General features: G+C 41.9%; 1 protein-coding gene across 1 annotated transcript in view; it reads right to left on the bottom strand.

Moving 5' to 3' along the window:
* Nucleotides 1-293: 293 nt before the first annotated feature.
* The window catches only part of BARD1 (BRCA1 associated RING domain 1), a 43,006-nt gene continuing 15,764 nt past the window's right edge, over nucleotides 294-27,535 (bottom strand). Inside the window, exons 5-11 of the mRNA XM_005486879.4 lie at nucleotides 23,520-23,600; nucleotides 21,046-21,218; nucleotides 14,114-14,222; nucleotides 12,546-12,681; nucleotides 11,461-11,553; nucleotides 2,422-2,519; nucleotides 294-1,754 (exon numbers count right to left, since the gene is read on the bottom strand). Of these exons, the coding sequence (XP_005486936.3) occupies nucleotides 1,365-1,754; nucleotides 2,422-2,519; nucleotides 11,461-11,553; nucleotides 12,546-12,681; nucleotides 14,114-14,222; nucleotides 21,046-21,218; nucleotides 23,520-23,600 (1,080 nt within the window). The 3' untranslated portion in view covers nucleotides 294-1,364. The remainder of the gene's footprint in view (nucleotides 1,755-2,421; nucleotides 2,520-11,460; nucleotides 11,554-12,545; nucleotides 12,682-14,113; nucleotides 14,223-21,045; nucleotides 21,219-23,519; nucleotides 23,601-27,535) is intronic.

Below are 27,535 nucleotides of genomic sequence, written 5' to 3'. Positions count from 1 at the left end.
TTTAGTGAACAGCAATGACTCAGTCTAACATAAATGATAAGATTAAGATACCCCAACTACTCCAATCTAGCAGATGCTATTGAAAACTGTACCTGCTCTACCTGCTGTGTTCTAATGGTTCTGCAGGGCACAGGCCCTCCAGCAGCAATGGAAACAGAGAACAGCTCTCCTCCTCTGCAAAAGCAGCTCTTGGTGTCACACAGCATCTTCACAGCTGTACTGAGCTCACAAAAAAGTGTTTTCATCTACCTGTTGAGATATGTATGGGATATGCACTTATTCTGCAGCCAAGCTCATGCAACAGATGCTCCAAATTTACTGCACACAAAAAAGTTTCATTATTACAAACAATACAAAAACAAACACACATAACTTGTGTACTAGCCCACAACCATCATTCTTATTGTGTATCATTCCAGGACACCATTTCTCAATTGCAAATTCACAAGCTAAGATACAAAACATTACATAGGAGCACAGAGTGAGGGCACAAGATTTTGATAATAACTTAAGAGCCATTACAAGAAATATTGTAACAAATAGGAAATAATCAAACATTCATCCAGTGTAGCCAGCTGTTTAGGGACAATGGTGCAAAGGGAAGCAATTCTTTTGTGATCACTGTTTTGTTCTTTTTCTTTCTTATGAGAGCAACTATCCAAATTTACAAAAAATTTACTATAATAATTAAATAAGTACCTCATGCTTAAAAGCCTTCAGAAAATAGAACTGAATTCTAGTTACATGTTTACAAGCATGAATGAGGGCAGAAGTGAGTAAAGCATGAACCTTGTTACAATTAAGTAAATTTTAGACCAAGATATTTAAATACAGTGTTCTCAAAAGTGTCTGCTTCCAGATGAATTCATGTCATTTATTTAACTCTGATTTCCACAAGACTTATCCCATGCTAAGAATTTACAGATGTAAATATCCCATGCTAAGAATTCAAATGTAAGAAGTTATAATAAATGTCACCTGACGTGTCTGCACAGGTTCAGATCCATTGAGTCCTTTTTTAAAAAAAAAAATACTATTTCTGGCCTGGGAAAACAGCAGATCCTTATCAATGGATGCTAAACACAACATAAATGGAGTCAAGCTCAATTGCCCACAAAGGGCTGGTTCAAATCAAGAAAGCAAAAGGTTTCATTTTGCAAAATCCCAGTTAGGAAATGTCAGTGATTATTTATTAAGCATTTATTAAGTTCAATGTCAAAATAAAGCATATCAAATAAGCCAAGGCACATTTTTCAACCCTTTCCTCCATTGTATGTTCCAGCATAGCAGTCACTCAGTAACTCACTGAAACGCTCAAAGCTCTCCTGAATCCAAACCAGAAATCCCAGCTTCAGAGCAGCCTGTCAGAGCTTCCCAGCTGCCCCAGACCGAGCCCATTTGACATCCTTGCTGCTGTTTGATATTCCCTTCACTGGCAGGAGCTGAAATGCCATCACACAGTCTATGAGCCAGCTGGAGGGGGCCATCCACACCTTGCCCTGGCGGATTTTCTGCGGCTGGAACTTGGAAGCCGCGTCATAGATGACGTAGTGAGTGCAGAGCCTCTGGTCGGAGGTGGGCTCGGCGTGGTAGGACACGGTGTTGATGGTCTGGGTCACGTCACTGTCTGGTTTGGGCTGCCTCACCAGCACCTGGCCACCTGCTGCTTTCACCAGCTCCAGCAGCTCACTCTTCTGCTGCTGTTTGAAAGGTCCCATAAAATAGAAGTAGCATCCATCAAATAACTTAGGCAGCTGCGTGGATGAAAAAAGAAACAAGCATGAATACAGGACTTCACAACAAAAAAGTGGAAAGGAAAAAGCAGAGCATACTAAACCCCTACAATTTATAAGCAGAACAGTAACTTAACATGCAAGGTTCTCAGGGTATGAATGCAGCCAAGAAAACTTGTTTATGTGGTAAATTCTTGCTTCTGTTTAAATACTTTCCAGCACAACAGGGTTTGAACTATGAGTTAGGAGTATTTACAGCTACTGTTACAATGCAGTTAGTAAATCCTACAGTGTAATCCAGCAAACAACCAGCAGTGAACCCAGTTAAATGTAAAAAAGGTCCTAAATGGAAATAAATAGTAATAAAACCATTTTTCTTTCAGAACTATGCTCTAAAGCTGAGCAGAGAAGACCAAAGCACATCACCTCCTGTCCCATCAGGTGTGATACTACAGAGAGTGCAACACAGAGTTCCCCTGACAAGGTTACAGCAACATCTCCACTAATGGAGGAAAGTGACAGCTTTATGGGTGTTCACGGCTCTCTGGATCACCTTGCACACAATCAAATTTCCTGTGCGAGAGCACATTAAAGTTTTACATCCCCTGCACCTCTGTGTGGCACAGGGCAGAACTGCCCAGCCCCAGGTCATTAATCCAGGCTGTGTGGAACACTAAATTTAACCCACCAGCTGCTCCCTGTTGAGCCGCCCGCGCCGGGGGCCACCTTGCACTTCGTACTCCTCCTCTTGTTCTCGAGCTGAGCTCTGCAGGCAAGCTTGCACCCCTGCAAAAACCACAAAAGGGAGGCAGAATTAGACACCCCAAGCTTTGAGAGAGGCTTGCATGTCATTTTAGGGACTAGAACGTGTCTAAGAGAAAATTATTACAATGCAAGACATTACATTTGGCGTGCTTTAGCAATTTGCTTTTTAAAGCCCAAAAACATTTACAACAGTGCCTGCAAGATGCAAGTGAGATGGTGAGAAGTAATATCCCACTAAAATCAGTGCTATAAACACCAGGAATTATTAGTGCTTCCTCTTATCCTCCAAAGGTCAAGCACTTAATGTCAAATGTCAAACTGCTGATCACTGGGAGCTCGCAGGCAGTGCGTGCAGCCAGCACGGCACTTCTGGAATGGACACAACTGCCTGATAAAGAGCAATTACAAGGCAAGCACAAAGCTGCTCCTGAGCAGCCACGGCCTCAAATTACACATCAGATGGGATTTCAAGGTCTCCAGGATCAGCACAAACTGGAGATTTATGCTGGGGTTTAACAGTGGCATTCGTTTCTGTTAGCACTGCTGCATAATGAGATTGTCTTTTAGAGTCAACATGTTTTTACCTTGTTTTAAGGGCAGTTATTTTTTCCAATGGAGAAAGCACTGATGGTAATGCATTGCTAACATCCATAAAATGTACTGCCTGACCTCACTCCGGGGAGAGGAATTGCTGTGGTCACCCATTCAAGGATGGAACATTTTGCCTGCATGTACATTGCAGCCATTAATAAGAATTACCCAGGAAAAAGTTTGCAAAGCTGATTTTGCAAAGGGTTCCACGAGGATTTACAATGTGGCCGAGGCTGTAACTTTTATAGCACCTCACTCCTTCCACCGTGTTTCTAATTCAGGCAACTTCTTTGCACAGGAAAATAGGAAACCTACAGTATATAAAAACTATAAACTGAACCAAATCAAAAGAGAACTGTGGAGGGTTGGCCCTAAAAAGACAGAAAGCCCAAGGCTATGAAGAGAAATATCACTGACAAAGGCACTTGGATGCCATGGCAGTAAGAAGACAACGGACAGGAATATCTAATCTGGAGAGATCTCGAAAGAAACTCGCAGTAATTTGCTGTCAGTTCATACAAATTCACAAAATGCAACAGGAATTCACATTTTAGGTAGAAGCCCTTCAATGTGCTTACATCAAAAAAGATAAACCCCTACAGAAAATTGCAACTGGCTGAACACTGCAGCAAATATCTGCCTCCCTGTGCAAGTATCAGATTGATTATTTGCACTTGTTCATTCCTTCAAGGAAAATTAACGTGAACTAGAAGGGCAAACCTAGCCATGGATTTTCCAGAAAGGCAACTTACATATTCATTATTGATAACAGCAATGAATACTGATAACTTAATTTCAGTACTCATAACTCAGAAATAAATCTAAAAGCTATTTCACATTTTATTTATTTATTTTAAATCGCCACAATTCAACAAGACTTCCTGTGTCAATGTGCCTCTAACTGACACTGCTGTTCTTTCCCTCCAAGGAAATACAGATATTAATGGGTGCCACTTGCCATAAAGGGAGAACTCTCATCTCATCTTTAGAATGGAACTGTCCATTCATTAAGAGCATGTTTTATTTCAATCCACCATCAAAAGCTCAATTTCAAGGACTTTCACTACAGAGATGAGGTTTTTATACAATAAGTGCATCACAAATTGAGCATCCAGTGCCAGCATCAGTAAATGAAGCAAATGGGATACAAAAGTAATAAAAGATTGAATGAATACAAAAGACTACAATGTCTTTTTGAACTGCTGCTTGCCTGGAAAAAAAAAACCAAATGAAGTCAGGGAAGTGACTCATGTCAGCGGAGAGCTGATGTCACAGAAAGCAAAATCAGTGAGGTCTGTGTTGCCTACACACATCAGCCCATTTCACAGGAGCTGAAAGCCTCAGAGTTCCTTGTCACACCTGATGACAATGCTCCAAGAGGGCCACAAGAGAGACCCACCCACCTGTATCCTGTTCTCCCTGTGCCCACAAGAACCACCAGGCACACATCTGTTTCCTGCAGAAACTGGAGACATGCAAACTGCCACGTGGCTGCATGAGCAGCATTCTCATTAACTGCAACTTGTCTTTCCCAGCTAGAAACAGGCCAGATCTGTGTCTTCACAGGTTTGTGACACAAAGGATGTGATTTCTACATAGCAAAAAGAGCCAAGAGCATAAACTCTCAGTGCCCAAGTATTTTCCTTTGGTATAAATACACTTCAAGAGGCAACAGCTAGGTCTACATACACATACCTTCATGGAGCAAAAAAATCCCTCAGGGATTTTTCTGGTGATGGAAAACCAGTACATTTACAATTAGTGAACATATTTTCCATACAAGATCTAGAAGGACAACTTGCTCTGACACATGGATGTCACAGGTTTTGAGAAAGATGCTTACAACATGAGGGGAACAGTCAAGGATTATTTATCCATGGAGGAAGAATTCCAGACTAGAAGAAGGAAAGCAAATAATGTAAGTGGTGGAGACCAGTATGGCCTTTAGCTGCAGATTTTGTTCACACTGATTTGTTGCCAAGTGGCTCCTTTCTCCTCAGTGACTCCTGCATACTACAGAGTTTGTATTAAAGAACTAAGGAAGTCAAATATCAGAACAAAAAAAGAAACAAAAGGGAAACATGCCCCCATTCTCATATATGAGATAAAATGACAGAAGGCTCAAGCTATTTTTATACCTAATTCCATATTAATTTGTCTAAAGAAAGTGTTATTCTCCTGTTCTTTTTTACCCCCTCTCCACACAAAACTTGCTTCTAGATCTCTAAATCTCCAGTTCATTTTCAGGAGCAGTGAATCCTGTTGGCTGCAATAGCCCAAGTGAGGTTCTCAGAGACAGAACAACCAGCTCTGCCTGTGTTATGGTGTCACTTGGAAGCAGCAGGAATGTACAAGTTTTACCTTTCTTCCAGGAGACTGCAGGACCAACCACAAGATGATCTTGTGCTAAAAACAATAATATCCAATCTCACTTGAGAGAAGGTTACAGCACACTGCAGACCCTTCCACAGCCTGTTGAGGTTTTTGGGGGTTTTCTTGGGTTTGTTTTTTGTTTTACTGCTAAGATTTTATTTTCTGTGAAAACTGAGTGTTGAGTCCATTCAGTATAGCCCAGGTGTTTCCTTCAGTAGGCATTAATTTTAAAACTGCTAACGTGTATAAATGGCTAGATAACAAGACAGTTCCTTTTTAATGGTGTCTTCATCCAATTCAGTATCATCCTGATTAGGACATAGAAAAGGAGATAAAACTCAGATATATCAGTCTGTTACTTTTTACAGGAACTTTTCCAGAAGCTCTTTTGACCTTACATCACTTAGGTCAAAATGCCCCTTTGATTTCCAACAGGAGCCATGTTTAATTGACTCCCCAAATTCCTGAGATCTGACTCTCATTTCTCTAGCACTACACTGAAGAGCCACCAGCGAGAACCTGATGCCAAGGCACTGGTCACATGAATGGACTGAAAAAACAAATTGCTATTAAAATAATTTTAAAAACGACAAGGATGCCATCTCTCTTGTGAAACTGAGATGGACACCTTAGGTACTTATGCAAAAAATGTTCAAAATAGGACTGAATCTCAGAAGGACAAGGACAGCCCTGAAGATTTCTGAAAATGGAAGGAAACCTTAGATTTTGATAAGACCTGTAATTTTAGGAGGAAGCAGAGATCAGGCTTGTGTTGTTTTCTGCCACATATTCACAGCCTGTGCATTCTTAACCAGCAGGCCTGACTAAAAATCCAATCAGCTCTGTTCTAACATCAGATTATCCAGCTCGCACAGGGTCTCAGCCATTCTTGATTTACTCCTTAACACTACAGCCAGTAAGAGCTGTGGACCATCTAAGAGTGAGGTTGTTCAGGTTTATCCTTGCTCTTGGAGAGAAGAGGGTGATGATTACAGCTAGGTGTTAAAGGCCCTTTAGTTTAACCTCAGTAGCTGGATCCATCACCCATGAAGGACAAGGCTTGTCTGAGTGCAAGTGGGATTTTCATGCTCATGGAGCAGAGCAGGGCTGCCCTGCAGTGCCAAGGGCAGTGTGCAAGCCTTGCTGGAGAAAGCTGGCCTGACACACCACCACTGTGGGGCCAGCTCCCATGGGCACAGGGGTCCTGCAGAGTTCTGCCCTGGAAATACAGAGCACCACAAGCTCCAGAGCCTCCTAAAGAGCTGGTGTCACACCTGCAAGTTTTAGGTATAAACAAGGTCATTTGTATCAAATTTTAGCAAAACCCAAGCCTGCACTGAAGTCCATAGAAAACATGGCAGGAAGAAGTTTTAGCTTAATGCATCCACACTGGGCACACAGAGCACTGCTCATTTTCTCCCCTGACTAACAAGATCAGTAAAGCATCACTACCTGCACTGATCCAGATTACCTCACTGAGCAGCTGCCCCTGCCTTCTCACCTTTGAGATCTAAGGAGCAAGCAGGTTAACAGGGTGCCCACTCTAATTGACCTTTGATACAAGTGCAGCTGCTAGCACTGGAAATAAAAGAACTCATTATTTGCAAAGTTTAACATCAGAGCCCTCTAATCCTTATTCATGTAAGTCTTATTGGTTTGTAATGAAACTAACTGCATCAGCAAAAACAATTTGATGAGAAGGAAGTACAAAAAAAAACCTGGTTGCCAAGAACAAGTTGTAATCACCCACAGATACCCAAGGGTATCTCTCAGTAACTCAATTAGCCTTAGTGGAGTTGTGTTGGATTTGCATTAATAAGGCAAAGAGCAGGGGTTAGTCCCAAAAATCTCTTAGAATGGCTAAAGGTAATTTAGGAATACATGATAGCAACAAAGAAGATGAAATACTACACACCCAAGATCCGGCAGAGAATGCACCTGATACTTCCTTAGCTCAGACTGCAATAGGTTTTACAACTTACATGCAGATTGAGTAAAGCCTGGTGGGATTTTTTTTACCTAGAAATCTGGATTGAGAGAAAGCTTTAGGGGAATCTGGCATGGCTGCCTTCAATTTGTTTTCATAAACAGCCATTATTGGCCTCTGCTACAGCAAAGAATTTTCACACTGCCTCTTATATGCTCATAAACTGACTTCAGACACACAGATTTCCATGGAGTGAGGTAGAGATCTCACTGGTGAAACAAGAGCAGTCTGTTTGCTCATCACATGCAAATGACACGGGATCTGCAGAGACTGAAGTGCATCTGCTTAAGAATGGTAGCTTGCAAGTGAATCCAGGTGGTATTTATTGAACAGCTTGGAACAGGTGCTTAGGAAGCATTCCTGAAACATTCCCAGCAGCTGGGAGCATGTGATTTTAAAATTATTCCTTCACTTGGAGCCCCAGGAGTTCTATCTGCTTTGGAAAGAAACACTGCTGGCCACAGCTGTTTTTTAGTGATCAAAGTGACTGGAGGTAGCCTTTCCTAAGGTCAGGTTAAATTTAAATTCCCCCAGGAGTGTTCATCCTCTGGATTCCATCTTTCCGTATTTCCATAGGAAATACAACCTCACTCATTCAAAAGCCTGACACAGGCTCTTGAATGAGTGAGGTTGTATTTCCTATCATCTTCCTTAATGCCATGTTTTCTTCAAACCAGAAGCCAGCTACAACAAAGAACTCCACAAATATGGAAAACTGAGTACCTGGATGGCACAGAACAGAGGGAGCTTTGGAAACACCAAAGTTTCTTTTTCTTCTAGACCTTATTTCAAACCAACCCACCTTCAATCTCTGCAGACACCACACTGAAGATATTCTCACTCCCATTTTCTCCTCTGCAAAGCCCAGCAGCTTCACAGTGTAAAAAGGTGCAGGCACTGAGGGAGTGCAGAAGTTCAGCCCCTGCTGGTTTGAAGCACTGCCCTCAGCTGCACACCCCATACAACCAGAACTTGCACTTGGGAGAGTTCTAAAGCCTCTCAGAGCTAGGAGTCCTTTTGGAGGAAGCTGCTGAAGGAAGTTTCCAAGTACAGAAAGAGTATGAAACTCCAATGATCAAAAGTTTTGGGTGTTTCAAGGAGGAAGGGCTTTGCTGAGAATCAGCCAGTCACCTAAAAGATGGTTTTGCATGAAAGAGGGACAGTCCAGCCTGAGGAGCAGTCAGCTCAAGCAGCTTTGCACTCTTGTGCTCTAACAGCCTAAACAAGGATGGGCATAGAAAATTCAGAAAGATGTTTTCACCTTGAAATGTCAGTCATGCAGTCCCCTAGCTCTTCCAGTCAACTCCCTGCTGTTGTGAGTCCTTACAGGAAAAGCAGTTTTTTCTGCCTCCTTATAATGATCAGAACTAAATCACTGCTGCTGCTTCCAGGTAAGCAAAGCAGGGGAAGGAATGAGCAATCAGATGCTTAGAATTCTGCCAGGACTGACACAAGCTTGTTTCAATGCATATCATTACTGAGATCATTTTTCATTCCCTGCTTTAACAGATGACAATAACTTAAAGAAAAAAAAAACAAGCTGAAAAGCTATTAAAGACTTCTGCTGGTTTTAATTACACTGTTCTATGCTGCACATGAAGCTTAGAGGAAATACAGTGCTGCTTGGATCTTTGTCTCAGCCCACTTGCAGAAGGATAATGACTGGCCACTTTGTGCCCTATTACCACCCCTGAAATAATAAAGACAATAAAATAATGAAACCAGTGAAAGATATGGCCAAGGGCAAGGAGCACTGTGGCAACACTGCCTCAATTCAATTCTGTGCTGCCTTGCAAGTGGATGCACTGCTGACAGTGTGCTGTGTACAGAAAAGGTGGGAAAGCAAGTGGTAACATCAAATTGTTCTTCTGTCAAAATCTAATATTGCTCAGTGGTGACATCCTTTCATTTTAATCTCCCCTCTGAAGACAAAAACTGGGGATACATACTTAGATCTTGGCTCTCCAACAGCTCAAACCCTGCTGGAATATTCCACATTACCTCTCTAGCAACGTGAATGGATGCTGGATCTGTGTGCATGGACACATGGAAACAGGAGTATCACAGAATCACTGCTTTTTATGTTACTGCTGTAACACAAGAGTTAACATAAAGAGACTCTCAAAAATAAAATACTGTTTTGCAAGCTTCTGATGTTTTTTAAGAAGAGGTATAATGTGTAAGCTATAAATATAATTTTAGGGATAGCAGTCAAATGCAGCTTACCTGGTAGTAAAAAAAAATTCAAACACTCCCTTATGCATAGTCAGCATTTCATTAAGTGCCTCAGTGAGCTTTGTTTTTTCAAATATTTTAGTGAATTTTTTCAACATGAATTCACTTTAAGTGAATAGCTTAGAACAGTGAACCATAAACAACAACTTATATTTATTATATAACCAGGAAATGCACATACTCTTGGAATTTGATTTGCATCACATTTAAGGAAACTTATCCAAATAGAAGTCAAAAAGGCACGATAAATGGAAATGAAAAGGAAAAGCAAGGACCTCTTTTTCCTAGACAAATGTTCCATCAGCAGGAGTCCCATTATTTGTTATAACAATCTTTAACTTGTAATGACTCTGAAGAAGACTGATAACAGACTGGTGGGAACAGATGGAGTGGTGCTGTTAATTATAGGCACTTAGCTGCATCAGACCCCATGAGTTATTGCTAACATTTCCCACTAGGGAGGAGAATCACTTGCTTTTAAGTAGTATGTTGCTTACTAAGCTGGGAGCATTAGCAGCCAGGATTGTATTAATCAGTACCAACAACATAAAATAAAACTCAACTGTGAAAAAAACCCACAAAAATACTCCCTGAATAACCCCTGGACTATATAATATTTTTTTTTTTCTTTTCCAATCACTTCTGAATATGAAAGTTCTTTAAATTCAGGTCTTACTAATGAAATCTCCCCATCATTCAGAAGTTCTCTAAGCATCTGAGTAGCAGGAAGATGAAATGAAATGAAATAAAGGAAACACACAGTATAGAATGTATGCAAACCTTCTGGGCTGAGTGAAGGCAAGGATCTGCCAAGGGATTCACCACAGAAACAGAGTTTTCAGTCTTGAAAAAAAAAAAAAAAAAAGCATGGAACAAACTGTGAGGAAGCCAAATGAACACCCTGAGTCCAGGGTCCAACCTGATGCTGTGCTTGAGTTTGCAGCTTCTGAGGCTTTGCACGGTGTTTTCACAAACATTCGTGTCCAGGCCATTAAAGAATCCTTATGCTCTGACATTTAGTCACACAGTAGAAAACTGGAATGAAATCTGTCTATAAGTTTTCCATGGGTAATTAACTCATTTGTAGTGTCCTTATTAGCTAAAGGGACTTAGCCATAAAGGTCAAGGGGAAGAAGATGGGTTTGGCAACTACTGTGAAAGCCGATATTAATACATCAGAATAAATAAATAAACTCAAAATTTAGGGTGTAAGTCCACAGAACAGCTGTATAGAAAAGCATGCACTGTACAAACACAAATTACAGACTGCATGAAACATGACTTCCATGCTAACTTGGGATAGAAGTTCCAACCTCCAACAGATCTGAGCTTGTATGTGAACAGAAGCTCACTGCCCACAGGCCTTGAGCACAAATCACAAGCAAGCCAAAGTCTCCTCTCAATTTCAATGCAAACTGCTCATAACAAATCCTAGAATTCAATAAAACCCTTCCTTCTCTCCCAGGGTATCTTGCATAATGTTCCAAATCAGTCTTAATGCAGCAATGAAAAAATTCACTCCCCACTGATACTTAGGCTGTGATCTATCCAACTCACCTAATGATGAAATGCACTCTTACCAGGGAAGTAGTAATTATATTTAATCAAATATATTCAATTTCATTTCTAGTCATTCCTGAGAATTAAAACAATGCCTTGCACTTTGTGTAAAGATAGCACTGATATTGATATTGTTGAAAAATAAAAGTTTCTTTGGAATTCCATCTACAATTTCTGCTTAAAAGCCCCAAGGAGTGCCACATCTTTAATACTTACATTCAAACTTGAGGACCCAACATCCAGCCAGAACAGCCATCATGCACTTGACAGTGGTTGGCATTGGAACATCAGGGATAACGAGGTGAGTTACTAGGAGAGAGATTACACCAGTAAAACTAAAAGCACAGAAAAATCAGAACCATGCCTGGCTGAAAAGCAATCAGTCATTATTTAAAGAATAAGCAGACTATAATAATTTATCAGCCACTCTTTCCAGCACAAGGAGGTGATTTTTGAGACTGTGATCTGAGTTAGTAGGAGAGCTATTAGAAATTTTGTGGGTTTTAACATACACTTGCTGTGAAAAAGGGAACTCATGGTTTTATAGTTCTACACTAACACTTAAATCTTCAGATGAGGCTCCAGTTTATAGGACAGCATTTTTTTTTCAATCCTTTTAGAGTTATATTTAACTCTGACAGGAATCTTACTGAGGGATCTCACTGCTTTAATACAAAGCTAACAGAACTCCACTCAACATTCTGGAATAGTAATCCAGAAGTCAAAGATGGTAGGGGGAAATTATCTTAACATTTTGTTCACAAGCACTCCAAAGAAAAACAGGAGGGATTAAAGATTAATTAAATATTGCTGTCCTCAATGAGAGGAAAAGAACTCTACTAAACCCATAATTTGGGTTCACCAGTCATAATGAACAAAATCTGAAGGAAGGCAGCATGTGAGAAGATATGTAAACTTTCAGTCAATGCCATGCCCTTCTCTCGAGGCTCACTTCTGGAGAGTAAAAACTTTACAGGGTGTCTCACAAGCAGAGACCTTAAAGTTGGTAAAAGGGGTGTAAAGAGAAGAGGCCTCTGAGGAGACTCTGGGATTGTAAATAACAGACCAACTGCCAAACTGTGGCTCCCCCTGAAGCCTCCTGCCCTGATAGCCACACAAGCTCTATTATGTGTTTACATGCAAAACACAGCATCCCTCCAGTGCAGCTACAGCTCAGGGCTTTCAGAAACTGCCCTTCCCAGCAGTGAGAAAAAGCCTCTTGCAGGCATTACCTTCAACCATAAAGTGCAGGACTGCAGTTACTTATATTTGAACAGAGACATTTCAAGAGGATTCCTTACCTCTGCTGTTAAATTCAGTGCACCTCTGGGCCTTCAGGACTGCTGCTAATTTGTTCAGCAATTTCTGCTGCTCCACACTAAGATTGCTCCCCAGTATACCAAGGGGTCCATTTCTTGGCTGGCTGGAGCTCAGCACCTGCATGAACACAAAATTCTGCAATCACCTCAATATTTGGGAACATAAAGAAAGCAACTTACTTACTGGGCAGCTTTCTTTTTCAAGAATAAGCATTTTGAAACAATTCATGGCAAGCTCAGTGGACAGGGTCCATGAACACATGTCCATGTAACAAATCAGCTCCACATTAGAGACACTTCATTAAAGTTATGCAAGGTTAAAGTTATCCAAACCATGGATCAGTTTTTCCTCCCTTGCCCTCTTTGGTGCTTTTTAAAGACACTGGGGGGCACACACAGAGCTGACTGAACACTGTGTAAACAGCCTGGCAGACTGCAGTGTTGAAAGAAAATAAAAATCCCAATTAAGTAGTAAAACCTCTTTTAGCAAAGTATTAACAGAGCATTATTTAGTAACCTATATAATTAATATCTGCATTTCCTTTTAATAGAAGTCCCTAATATTTACCCTGTAAGCAACCAATGCTGAAGTGGGATTTTAGATGTGGGTAGTATTAATGTACAGTAAGAGAAGCTTTAGGATTCCAGATTCCACACCCCAGACAGACCTTTGAGATCCAGTTACCCCACAGCCTCAGGCTCTGGACCAAGTCATCCATGTGAGCACACACTCACCCCAAAGGAATGTGAATACCAAAATGGTTGGTGTGGCACAGAAGAGCTACATCTTACATCTGCTGCAGGTGGAAGGAACAGCCACATCAGGCCTGGTTTAGCTGCAACAGTTTACTTATGGCCACTGGGTACCTTGTGAGCTCAATGAGGAGGGATCTTTGCAGGCTGGAGTAGATATGGGCTGTTTCTATCAGCCAGGTCAGCTTAATGCTCCTCCATTGGGAAGCACAAAGCATTTCATAATGCAGCCATTTGTTAGGTCTGAGCACCTGATTCTGGTTACAAGTCCTGGGCAGCCTTTGTCCAAAGGAGGAGAAAAACAAAAACCCCAGCACAACCTCTCAAAAGCTATTTTCTACTGCTGAGCTGATATTTCCATTGCTGGACAAAGGATGACAGTGGAACAGCCTTTTAAAGGCACACAAAAAGCACCTGGAACAAAGGCTGCTGCTGTCTGCAGACAGTTTGGGAAGCAGAACCAATTTAGATATGCAGAAAAACAACATCAACAGCAAAGTTCAAGCACTGATACTTGAGGAATAACACAGGCTCGTTCTCCTGTAATAAAACCACATGACAAGAAACATCTTTTGTCTTCCCACACAAAGCTGTGACACAGAACTTCATAGTTTGTCAGTGTTCCACACACATCCTAGAAACACTGTCCAAGACAGCTCCCAGCCTATTTTAAACCTCCCTGTAAGGAGGTGATGTACTGTACTCACATCCCAGCCTTCAATATTTAAAGGAAGAACTCACGGCTTGTTGTTCTGTTAAAAAGCAAAACACAAAAACAAACCCACACAGACATTTACCTCAGAGGGCTGGGTGAGTGAAAATGATTCATTCTCCACTGGTAACATGAGCAGAGATTTCATCTTTTTGCTTTCTGCGTAGTCCACAGGCCGCAGACCAAATATATTACTGGCAAAACAAGCACAGATGGGTTTAAGTAAATAAAATGTGACTTGATTCTTAACTAACCAGGCATATTAGCTGGGTAGCTTTCCCTCCCACTTTCTTATTAATATGTAATTTCAGCTAAAAGCACAAAGCTTCAAGTAAGAATTGCATCCAAGACAGATGGATACTGAATTACAAGCTGTTGCATTCGGCTGAGGAGTAAGGGATGCTCAGAGCAGAATGTTCAGTTAAATAAACCACAGCCCCTGTTAAACTGTCTCAAGATGCACTTTGATATCATTTGCAAGACCCAGAAATTTCAGCTTTAATCTTTCATTGCAGTCATAGAACCAAGAAATGTATTTTTGGCTTATCCATTTGCCATAAAAGACGTGTCAGAAGACTCTCCACAGTGTATTAAACATGGGAGCTTGATGTGGTAGTGCTTTTATGGGAAAAGCTATCTGCTTCCTGCTTGGGAACCACAGCTCCCTTGCACTTCCAGACTCTGAGTGTGCATCTCATTTTCCCTCAGTGTACTGTTCCACAGAACACATCAGAGCCAACTCAGTCAGATTTTAGTTGGTTTGCCAATTCTGTTCAAAGCTATTGATTGCAGGTGGCACCTCATAGTTATTAGCTGTGCTTGCAGACTGATTTCCTCTTTTAGCACTCCTCAGACAGAGGTGATTGCTATAAACACATCAAACTCAGCCATGGCTTCAATTTCTTCTCCACACAACTTTGCTGCTGCAGGACAGCAGTGAGGGGAGGAAAGCCTGAAACTGCAGAACAGGTATCATTGCCATTAGCAAACAGGAGCCTCTGCCAGCACTCTGGGGAAATATTCTGCTTGCTTTGCCCTTTGTGAGAATCATGGCTGCTGCAGCTGATCCTCTGCTGCCCATCTCACACAGCTCTGGCTCTCCAAAGGCACAATGAGAGCTCATTAGGGAGGGGAAGCTTGTCATGAGAACAAAGCCCTGACTCAGTGTCTGAAACCTGGCAAGCTCAGTCATCAAACAATGAAACATTTAGAGAGGTCACAGGACCACTGCAGCTTTGAAGAGCTCTCTCTTGGCCACACATTTCTGTGCAGCAGGAATCCAGGAAGCTTTACAGGGAATTCCACAGAAGGCCATAACCCAATCCAGCCCAAAGAGCAGCTCAAATTATTAAAGTCTCCACTCTGACTTAACTAGGAGGCTTTGGCCAGCGCTGAGCTGAAAGATAAGTGTGACCTTAGCACCCTTCTGTAGCCCTGCTCACTAACACAGCCCCTGGGGAAAACACCAACCCACAAAAATACCCCCCAGAAGAGCCCAGGATGGTGTTTTACACTAACACCAACCCCAAGCTCTTCTGTGCTACTAATGAGCACAGTGCAGGCATCATAGAAACTGTGCAGACTGAAAGATAATTGGTTCAATCTCTGCCCAGGCCTGGGAGTTGCAGCCCATTAAATATTGTCATGCTGTTCCTGCTTTGTCATGCATCATCAGGGTAGCTCTTGCCCTTTCCTTAAATAAGGCCAATATTCAACTCTAACTGCTGCAAGATAAAGCTCCTTTGAACAATGCATCCAGACAGGGGGAGAAATGCATATAAATATCATCAAACACCCCCAAATCACCTTTGGACTAGCTGGCTGACCTTCCACTGTGAGCTAAGCAGAGGGAGGAATCCCTGCATGTCACTAGCACAGATTTGGGAGTGCTTTTCCCTCCAAAAGCACAGTAAGGCTCTTGACTGTTGGGAAAAACTCATCAATGTTTACCCTAGAAAGAAAACCCTCATCAATGTTTACCATTAAAAAGACATAGACCATCCCAGTTAAATACAGAACATTTTTGCCAATTGAACTGTACAAACACAAGCTCCAGCTCCTCCTTCTGTATTCACTTACAATTTCCTGCTACAGTTTTAAGCTTGTTTTAGTTGCTTCTTACACTAGAGTGTTGTGACATGCTGTCCCATCGTTATTCAGCATTGAAGAATGAAGGGTTATTTACTGCATGTTAAGGTGGCATAGTTAAATTGTGACAAGTTTTAGAGCTGAGGTCTGAAAAAGGAACACCAACACAAGAAATGGTTTAGGACTTTAGAATATTTGCAACTAAACAGATTGTTGAGCTTAAAGAGAGTGTGAAAATGTAGCTGAAACAGGAGAAAAGAGGGTTTACATAATCAAAACCAATACAAGGAACACATCCTATCAACAGATTTTCAAGGAGGATAGTGTTGTAAATTACTTTTCAAAGAGAAAGGATGAAAACTACATTTGTACTTTTTTAGTAAGGCAGGGGAATGGGGAGCAGAAGCTTTAGGGAAATGGTGCTCACATCCATCTTGATCCAACCCATCTGAACAAGGGAAATCATCCACCTTGTTCTAAGATGAATTGTTACCCAATATTCAAAACCAAATCAGACATGCACATTGCATCCACCCTAACACACAAACAGTGTTTTCAGAAATACCAATAACTGTGTGTGCTCCTCCTGGGAGCAAATCTGGGGTTGTTGGGAATGGCTCCAGTGCACATGATGAGTTCCACACTCAGCAGGAAGACACAACTGGAGAGAAATTAGTGAGCCTAAGCTGGAATACAAGGTCCCCAAGGCTTCCTTCTTTCTACCAGAAGGCAAGTGGCCTTTCTAGAAGGTTTTTTTAAGCATTTCAGAGTCAAGTGTACATTTGGGTGCAAGCAGCCTCCTGTTAGCCAGTCATCAAGGTACTGAATAGTCAGTAGGGGGCTGTTATAGCTGGAACAAATCCAATCCCACAGCAGGATGGCTGTGCTGAGAACAAAGAGGAGCCCAGTGAGGAGCAACACAACCAAATCTGAGTGTGACTTTCCATGAAATGACATAAGACTTGGTAATTCTTTGTAATCAGGGCTTTTAAGCTGCTCCACAAACCAAGTTCTGCCCCAGCCCCACAGAAGTGGAACTGAATGGAAATCCTGCAGCCAGGTCTCAGTGCCCTGCCCACTAACTCCACATGTGGAAATCTGACTGGCTCTCCAAGCAGCACCTGGATTTTGAGAATGTGCTAAGTAGAAACCTTTCCTGAACCTGACAGAGGGAAGAAAACCTCATCTGTGTAGCCAGAAATATCATCTGAGATATCCAAACAGAGCCAGGAATTTAATTAACCCACTGTCAGCAGGAAGCTCAACACCCTGTCCTGCACTTGGGCAGCAAAGACCTGCACTATCCTGACTCAGAATAAGACAAAATGGTATCAGTGCCATGGGTTTAATGCCTCCTGGAATGACTGCAGGTTATAATCATTTTTGTCCCTGTGCCATTCATAATTGATGAATGGCATTCCCCCTAGCATTCCCACAGGTTTGTTCAGTCAGACTCACAAGCACTACACCTAAAAACCCAGAGCAAGCTGACAGTTTCTGCTATTGCTAAACTTAGTGTGCATGAAGAACTGGAAAGACAGCCCATTTGAGTGAAAGCATTTAGGAAGTACTGTGAAATTGCAAATGCACAGATCTAATTTTTCAAATCACTTGGCTTGCTGTGAAGCAAAGAAAGAAGAATTCAAGCATGTTGAAAAAAGCCATAAAAATAAAAATTAGTTATGTGTAGGAGATTAATGTAAAAAAATTAACAGGACCAGTAGGACAATTAATAGGTCCACTGGTCCATATAATATTTTTCATTTGTAGTTTGTGTCTCTCCCAGACAGTGAAAACTTCAATGAAGTTGTGGACAACTGAAGTGCCATGACTATTAAATTTCATAGACTTCAAAAAAGAAATTTTGCCAAGGAATAAGGAAATCCCAGGATTGATTTCTGGCAAAAGAGAAAGCCCTCATCTGTTCTCACTTGGTCCAAAAAGATACGTGGCTGCTTCCTGTTACATAGAGCTATTTCTTAATGCACTACAAGTTAATATCCAAGGAGAAAAACACAGCCTGAAAGGCCCTTGGAATGTGCCCACTGGATGGGTTTGTGAATATCTGACATTAAATCTGAAAGGGCAAAGTCTCAGCTCTCTGGATAGGGCTGTACCTCACCCACTGAGGTTTCCCAGATAAATCCCACACCCCTCCACAGAGCAGTGTGTCTCACCTGCCTTTGGAGCTGCTGTCAGCCATTCCTGCACACCTTTAAAATCCATTTCACCTGGCACAACTGAGTATCATGCTCAATTTCCAAACTACTGCTCAAAGCAGGCTGTTGGATGCAAGCTCTGTTTTTGTTCCAGTAGATTAACTCTTCAACACCCAAGGGACATTAAGACACCAAACTGAGTTAATTCTACTGTTAAGACAGCAGCAAGACATCAGTCACCCCTGTGAGGTTTCATGCTATATATTTCATGGTGTCCCAAGTAACATTTAAATGCATTTGTCATGTTCACATTTTACTTAGTTTAGCTAAAGTAAAACACTTAAGTAACCACAGTGAACTAATCAAACTTTCCTCCCCGCTCCTGTGAGATAAAGAAGAATCACTTTATCCCACCACATTAAGGAGAGACCTCTCCTTGGCTGAAAGTTAATTCACTGTGAGCCTGCAGAGCCTACAAAAGGACTAGAAAGGGGTTTATACACCAAAGAAAAAAAAAGTGAACTAAAATTAGATCAATTTATCCGTTTGACAAAACTGGTTTGGTGTCGTTTTAGCTCACACACTGCACACCCCTAAAGTTAAGGCACTCCTCAAGAAATACACCTTGGAGATGCAAACTCTACTCATCACTGCTTCAATTTCTACTGTAAAGAACTTAAAATAATAATGTGAGGGTGAGCATTAAGTACAAAGAGACCAATTATAACTAGCCATAATGAAATGAACTGTAATTGCACCATTTGAAGTGATCAGCCTGTTCTCATCTCCTGTTTTCAGAACTGTGGCCTGCTGGTTTCTGAGATCTAGGAAAAAAAAGTCACTGAAGAAAAACAAGTTTCTTGTCAGATGTGACTCCATTATAAGGATACCTGCATCCACTAGGAAAAAAGAATTAACTAAATCTTCTAGATACAAGAATGTTCCACTTACCTAGCCAAATCCAACCACTGCCTCATTAGGACTACAACTGGCAGAGGATGCAAAACACCCTGTGAGATTTGCAAAGTCATGATCCAGGGGAAGATCACTGCACCACTCACTGCTGGCAGCTATGGGAGCACAGGAGGGAAGGGAGGCACGAGGCATTCCCAGGAACCTCAGCCACACTGTTCTTGTTTCTGCTGTTTCTTGACAGTGTTTGGAAGAGGTGAGCAGAGCAAGCCTGAAAACTTGGCTTGTGCATCTGTCACTCTGTGGCTCTAATGCTGTGTGTAAAAATAGGGGAGGGGAAACCCCAACCCCTTTTCCATGCAACACACACAGTGGCATTTCAGCCAGAGAGCCTACAGAAGATCTGGAAGCCTCAAGTTACTCCAGGAAGGATGGACAGGACTGAATTTGTGCCACAGCACCCAGACAAATCACAAAAAGATTAATGGCAGCTACATTTGTTCTCAGAGATTTTAACTGAACGTTATCTGCATTCAGTGAAAAGTTAAAGCAGGGCTTAAGGTTTACATAAATCTCCCCTTCCCTGATTTAAAAGCTTCTGTTTCAACAGAGTCATGTTTGCTCATGTAGGGTGAGCTGAAAGAGGTTCAGCTTGGCCTCTGTTTGTGGGAGCACATGCAGCAGAGCTCACAGGAGCCCTGCAGAGTCCATGGCTGGCACTTGGAGCCTGGGCTGAGCAAAGCCAGCAGAGCTGAAACCCTGCCACAACCTCACAGCAACGCTGGCTGTGCTTTCAAAGGGCAGACACACACGTGCTAAGTGTGACACAACCAGCTCCTCGTATTCAAGGAGAGAAAAATCTCTGAAAATCTCTGAAGCTGTCATCTTTTCCAGGTGCCCCAGTCCTCGCTGCTCAAAAACAAAGTGAAGATGAACAACTGATCTTTGTTTTACTTTTTCATGCTCTTGAGTCAAAAGGCTTGTTGCTTTGTTTTGCCTTTGTCTTGCTGTTTTTTAAACTTTAATATATTCAAGTTTAGGTTTATGAAAAACCTATGCTTTCCCACAAAGCACCTTAATTCTCTAAGCTTCAAGAGTGTGAATGTTGAGAGCTGAAGTGATTAAGCTGAACTTGTTTATACTTCTTCATATGGCTGCCACAAAAACTTCATCCTGTTGTGTTTTTATACACACACACCTATTGACAATTTGCACTGGACTCAAATTTATACACACAGGCCCTGGCACAACAACAGTACAACCCCTAAAATTATATTAGTGCCTGGAATGCTAACAGGGGTTATCCATACACTGAAACATTCTTTACCACCTCCACTACACAAATGCCAAAATCTTCAGGAGACTTCACTGTATAGAAGAGTCAACTGAAAATATTACTTAGTTTTTTGTTTTGTTTTTTAATTAAAAGGTGTACCAAGGATTAGTGCTTTGATCCAGAAAAGCAAAAGTGAAAACGCTCCAATCTCAGCCTCTATGTCATTTGTGAAAACAGAAGACTGGAGCAAAATGCCTTCTGCTAGCAAGTAGTGTAGTAAAAGTACAGAGACAAAAACCAGCTGTAGCAGTTCAAAACTCATCTAGCTCAGCATCTTAGAGCTGACAGCAGCTATAACAAGATGCCAACAGGAAAGTGCAAGATTAGGGTGAGCATATGTTGTTACTTTCCTCTCGGGTACTCCAGCTATCTAGGACTCAGGCAATCCTCAGAAAAGCTTAGGACAAAGCCAAAAGGAAAGGCAACACCCACAAAGCAGTGCTTCACATTCTCTACCACCCGCAGAGGGCGCTGCAGCCGGGGCTAAAGGCAGAACGGCCCGGGTGCAGGGTCGGTACTCACACGGCGTGGCGGGAGGCGCCGTGCAGCAGCAGCAGCTCCACCACGGCCAGGTGGCCGTTCCTGGCGGCGTCGTGCAGCGGCGAGTCGTTCTGGTAGCCCGTGGTGTTCACCAGCGCCCGGTGCCGCAGCAGCAGCTGCACCACCTCGCTGTGCCCGTGGTTGCACGCCTCGTGCTGTGAGGAAACGCACAGGGGCACTGTGAGAGCCTGGCCCAGCTTTCCCTCATTTGAGGGCACTGAAGAGAAGCCCCCTCCTGTTTTTTCTGTGGGAGAAAGCTGCACATGCCACGGGGCTAAATTATTGTTCACAGGTGTGTTCTACACTGAGCCCAGTGAGAAGGAGCATCATGCCCTTTTTGCAACAACAGCCCTGGGAGCTGTCCCACCTCTCAGCCTGGCTGGACCTCTCCTGAGTTTCAGGTGATCCCCCACACAGACACTCACCTGTTTTACAACACCATGACAGACTGACTGAGATGTCAGAAGCTTCTCCAGCCCCTGTGTGAAAGGGCCCCTCTGCTCCTTCCAAGGACTGGGACTGAAACCCCCAATCCAGGGGAGGTGTGTGGGGGAGGCAAGCTGACCAAACCTAAATGTTTGCCTGCAGCTGTGACCACTGCACAAGAAGACAGTGGCTCTTTCTTACTGCTGAGAACACAGACTTCCTGTTACATCCATTCCTTATTGTATCTGTTCCCTTCCTCCTCACAATTTCCAATAGTTATCATAATAAAAACCTCTGAATTTGCTAGAGATTTTGAGATCTCCTTGACTGTACTGGACCAAAGGCCTTGGTCTCTACATTTGGTAGCTATATCCCCCTCTTTCTCTCTCTTTTTCTCTCCCTTAATCCCTCTATTGCATTTTGCTATGGTCACTCAATAAAGGTGCATTTGTTTTGATTATTACTGCAAGCCCCCTGTGCTGTGTTGGTCTTTTTGCACCCTGAGATCAAACCCACAAATCATCACGAATCCCGTTCGTAAGGACGGATGGTGACAGGGACTCAGGGGAAGCAGAAGCCACAAGGGGACTCCAGAAGCCATGGCAGCACTGCACAGATGGCAGGGAAAATGATGCAAGGGAGCTGTGTCACATTCCTGACAGGAATTTACCTGGCAACCCCATGTGGGAATGTTCTTCACTCAGGGTCACTGAATGTGGTGGTGTTTGCAGGGGTCTCAGGATGAGGGAAGAGATGAGAATCTTGATTTCATGTTTCAGAAGGCTGATTTATTATTTTATGATTTATATTATATTAAAGGAAAATTATATACTGGAGGAAAAGGATGGAGGAAAAGGATGGAGGAAAAGGATGGAGGAAAAGGATGGAGGAAAAGGATGGAGGAAAAGGATGGAGGAAAAGGATGGAGGAAAAGGATGGAGGAAAAGGATGGAGGAAAAGGATGGAGGAAAAGGATGGAGGAAAAGGATGGAGGAAAAGGATGGAGGAAAAGGATGGAGGAAAAGGATGGAGGAAAAGGATGGAGGAAAAGGATGGAGGAAAAGGATGGAGGAAAAGGATGGAGGAAAAGGATGGAGGAAAAGGATGGAGGAAAAGGATGGAGGAAAAGGATGGAGGAAAAGGATGGAGGAAAAGGATGGAGGAAAAGGATGGAGGAAAAGGATGGAGGAAAAGGATGGAGGAAAAGGATGGAGGAAAAGGATGGAGGAAAAGGATGGAGGAAAAGGATGGAGGAAAAGGAGGAGAGGGAAATAAAATCTTGTGACTGACCAGACAATCTGAGCCAGCTGACTGTGATTGACCATTAATTAAAAACCACATGAGACCAGTCACAGACCCACCTGTTGCATTCCACAGCAGCAGGTAATCATTGGTTACATTTCGTTTCTGAGGCCTCTCAGCTTCTTTTGAGAAAAGATCTTAGCAAAAAGATTTTTCATAAAATATGTCTGTGCCAGCCCAACACTGACAGAAAGCCCTGAAAGGAACTGAAAAAGGCCAACTGTGTGCAAGTTAGCCCACAGGGAACAAACCTCTCCAGATTACAGCCTACCAGGAGTATTCTGCAGGAGAGGAAGAAGTCAGGGTTGACAAGAACCTTTTGTTTATTTTCTGTAATTCAATCGAGCAATTTTTTCACTCCAGATAGATTTCACTTGATCACTTGATAGATTTCCAAACCACTGAGGACATTAGGAACCCATTAAATACAAGCATTGTTTTGAATTGATAATTTTTGAGTTATCCCAGCTGGATTGTCTGCATTTGCAGAGTCACCAGCTGATCAGTTTTGTGGCCTGCCCTACACCCCAGCAAAGGACAATGACACCTGGGCAGGTCAGTGGCTGCTGATGAATTATTTTAACCTTGTTTATCATCACTCGTTCACTTTGCATAATTCTCTGTCACCTAAATGCGTGTGAAGGGAGGTAAAATATGAGAGAGGAAAGGAGGGATGAAGTGAAATGTGATTAGAAGACAGATGACAGAAAGAAGCCTTCAACACTCACCAGTGGTGTCCAGCCAGCATTATCTTTGACATTGGGATCTGCCCCGTTTTTCAGCAGCTCCTCCACAGCTGCTAAGTCACCCTACACAGGATAAAAAACCAGAGTTATGAAAAAGAAATGAAGAAAATCCATAGATCCAACACAATTATAAATTTAGCTGCAATAAAAATGTTATAACGTAAGCTTTCCATGTAGATATTGTCAGGATAACAAAAGCTCAACTGACCTGGAGATCACAGTTAATCACTGCTGTTCATTTAGAACCACCCACACACTTTACACAAAGACATATTTCTAGATAAAAACTATGTGTGTAACAGAGTTAATTCAAAATAAATGGAAAAGTTTGAACAAATTGCAATCTGTCCACTACAGTCAAACTGCAAGGATTAAAGTCAGGAACATTTATTGAGAATTTCCTCATCCTTCAGACTGGATTTTTTTTCAAGTTAATCAAAGTAACTGTCTGAAAACACAGGTGAAATAAATTAATAAGCCTGACAAGCTTCTAGAAATTGGTTTTCCACGAAAGGAAAACAGTTTTATTTAACACTGCAATTACTACTTTATGTTGAATCTCGTTGACACTTTCTCTGACAGTGATCTACCAAAATAGTTTGAATTTGCTTTTTGGAAAAAATGCTACGCTCAGCTGTCACTGTAAGCAAGGAGGTGTGGAAAGGGTGGGAACTGATGCAGAGCCTCAGGAAAAGAGGCTGCATAGAGATGAGGCAAAGGAAGCAAAAGGGCAGAATTTGTGAATCAGAGCTTTTGACACCCTGAAAAGCAAAGCTGGTGATAAGATTGGAGCATATCCAGATGCAGCTATAAATAGGTAAGGAGAAGGTGCCTGTGGAAGCTGAGGCAAGGAGATCTCTGCAGTGCAGGCCTCAATTCTTATCATTTTAGGCAAAATAAAGTATTTCAATACAACTGCAGACACTTTGCCTAGACCAGGGCACTGAGATCCCAAATGAAGAGACTCTTAATATACAAACAGGTATGTAGCTCTTGCCAGGGCTAAATATACAATATAAAAAAAGAGAGAAATTTAATCCATGATATGCACCAAGTTCAATGTCTTTAAGTAATGGAAAGTCAAGGAATTTCAAGCAAGCCTTGGAAAAGGTGAGAGAACATTATATTAAGCTTTAGATACAATAAAAACAAACTTAATCCGATTTTGTTACTAAGAAACTCTTTGAAAAAACAAAACAGCTTTAATCTTTACTCTTTAAGTTAGAAAAAACATTAAGACAAACTGCTCTGCAAAAATAAATCCAGCAAGCAACAACTGTAAATTCAAAACTCACCAAAATAAATGCTGAGACTCGCTGGCTTTACAACCATCAAGCAAATTAACACATCAGAGATAAATTTCATGCATTATATTCACAATCTGGATGTCCCAGCAAAATGTTACCTTTCAAAGCAATTAAAGGCTTCTAGCAGCAGCATATTCTTTATGGTTGCAAGGTAACAGACATAGATCAAACCTGAGGAGTTCTTCAGAGGCAGCTCAGCATTAAGACACAGAGAACACACAATTATCTATAATGAGCGAGAGCTGAGCTTATCATTTCAAGTTCAGTTTGCAAACATGCACTGCAAAGGGTTTGACATTTCAGGAGTACTGCTTTAAAGCTGGAAGCACAGCTAATAATTTGTGTGGGCATCAGATACTATCACAGCTTTTCCCATCAGTTATGTGAGCATTGATTTGTAAAACATCAAAGGAAATGTTGCTGCTGTGGACACCAGGACTGACAACATCCTTAGACTTAAATCCAGGCCCGTGTCAAAATTAGGAAATTGCTGTTTTGCTGCTTAACAGAAGATAAATATTGTCATCATGTCATCTGTAAATGGAAGCTGCTCCCTACAAGCAGCACGTGGCACTGAGAGTGACAGCAAGGAGGGAAAGCTGTCATGGGCTGTGCAGTGACTGGATGGGGGCTGCCAGCCAGGATTACAAGAGAGGTGCTAACAAACCAGAGCCAGCAGAACGGGCCTTGGTGTCCTCACAGGCTCCTCCCTCAGCCACCACAAGGTGAACATTTAGCTTCAAAAAGCACAAGACTAAATTCAAGTGGCAGATCATTCCAAGCAGGACCACAATCACAGAATCATTCTGGTTAGAAAAGACCTCTATGATCATCAAATCCAACCATGGTGCCTCTGACATTTGCCTGCATCTTCCAGAGATGACAAGTCAAGCCAAATAACTGTGATCCAATACTAAAAAAAGAGTGCTTTGGTTATTTTTTACATTGGCCATTTCTATCCAAGTTGATGGAATTACTAACATTTATTAGCTAATAAATGCTTTGCTAAACTCTTAAGAACAGAGATGCAAACCCAGACACAAATATGTCAATGCCAGGTCTGCCCTCCACAAGAGAGCAGAAGAAATTTACACCTATCAGTATGGAATGATTATGGTTGGAAAAGACCTATAAGAGCATCAAATCCAACCATGGTGCCTCTGACATTTGCCTGCATCTTCCAGAGGCTGATAAGTCAAGCCAAATAACGGTGATCAAGAATCAAAAAAAGTGGCTTGGTTGTTTTTTACATTGGCCACTTCTATCCAAGTTGATGGAATTACTAACATTTATTAGCTAATAAATGCTTTGCTAAACTCAAACAAGAAGCACAGAGATGCAAATCCAGACACAAATATGTCAATGCCAGGTCTGCCCTCCACAAGAGAGAAGAAACTACACCTAGCAGTATGGAATGACTAATTCCAACTGCATAAAGATGTGCTTTGACTAATGCTGAAATTCATCTTGCACATTGAGTTCCTTGAGTACACTGGAGGCAGCAGGAAAATCAGCAGGCTGCACCAAGAAGCCAGAACCAGGGGACACAAGGAGAGACCCTCTCAGCAGAGGGGACACGTTAAGTGGAGACATTTCTTGCTCAGAAAAGGAGAACAAGGCAAACAGCAGGTAGAGAAATGCTCCTACCATGAAGAATTCCCAGGCATGTGTTTATTTTGAAATCTAATTATCAATGAAGGATTGCATGCAGCTCCTGACAAGGCAGCAGCACTAGCACAATAGCTAGTGCAGAACGCAGACTATCCGTTGGGAACAAAGCAAGCTGAGGACATCTCACGCTCCCAACAAAGCCCAGCTGTAGCGAGAAGGCAGCGAAGCCGGCTCGGCTTTGCTCCTCCTCAACCGCAGCTCCCGGGGAAGCAGGAAAGGCGCTGGGGCCATCTGTTGGCAGTAGGTGAGACAGAGAGGAGCATTTACAGGCCTTCAGCACTTCCTCCTCCCAAGGAGAATTTAGTTCCTGCAGCCACGGCTGGCATCAGACCACAAAAGCATCTCTGCTTGGCTCACACAAGCTTGTTGGAGGCTTTTTCCCTTTTCCCTCAAGTCCTGAATTTAATACATATGGTTAAAAACTGCAAGTCTCCTTTTAGTCCTATTTTACAGGGGTTTTTTCCCCATTTTGCCCTTTATAACTTCCATTAAGCAAGGTATTTTTCACCAAAAAGTCAAATTACTAAATAAATGGAAAATATATATTCTACCAGTTAATGAGAGAGATCCAATGAATTAGGACAGTACATAAAGATGAAGCTAAAAAGCTGCACTCCTTCAACCAAATATTTCTCCTTTTATTTACAAATTTAATCAAGCAACTTTAATATTTAGGTCAAGCAAATAAACCAAAAAGTCCCCCTTTCAAAGACAATGCCATTTGCTTGTTTAAGCTGTGGGGGAATAGATTATCATAAATGGAACTAGATTATCATGGTTATCATAAAATGGTTAAATGGTTGTCATAAATGGAACTGTGGATTATCATAAATGGAACTATGGATTATCATGGTTATCATGAATGGAACTAGATTATCATGTTATCATGAAATGGTTAAATGGTTATCATATATGGAACTGTGGATTATCATAAATGGAACTAGATTATCATGGTTATCATGAATGGAACTAGATTATCATCGTTACCATAAAACGGTTAAATGGTTATAAATGGAACTA

Source organism: Zonotrichia albicollis, chromosome 10, assembly GCF_047830755.1.
Source record: "Zonotrichia albicollis isolate bZonAlb1 chromosome 10, bZonAlb1.hap1, whole genome shotgun sequence".
Lineage (NCBI taxonomy): Eukaryota > Metazoa > Chordata > Aves > Passeriformes > Passerellidae > Zonotrichia > Zonotrichia albicollis.
The sequence above is the reverse complement of the archived record's forward strand: the minus strand, read 5'-3'. Positions and strand labels throughout refer to the sequence as shown.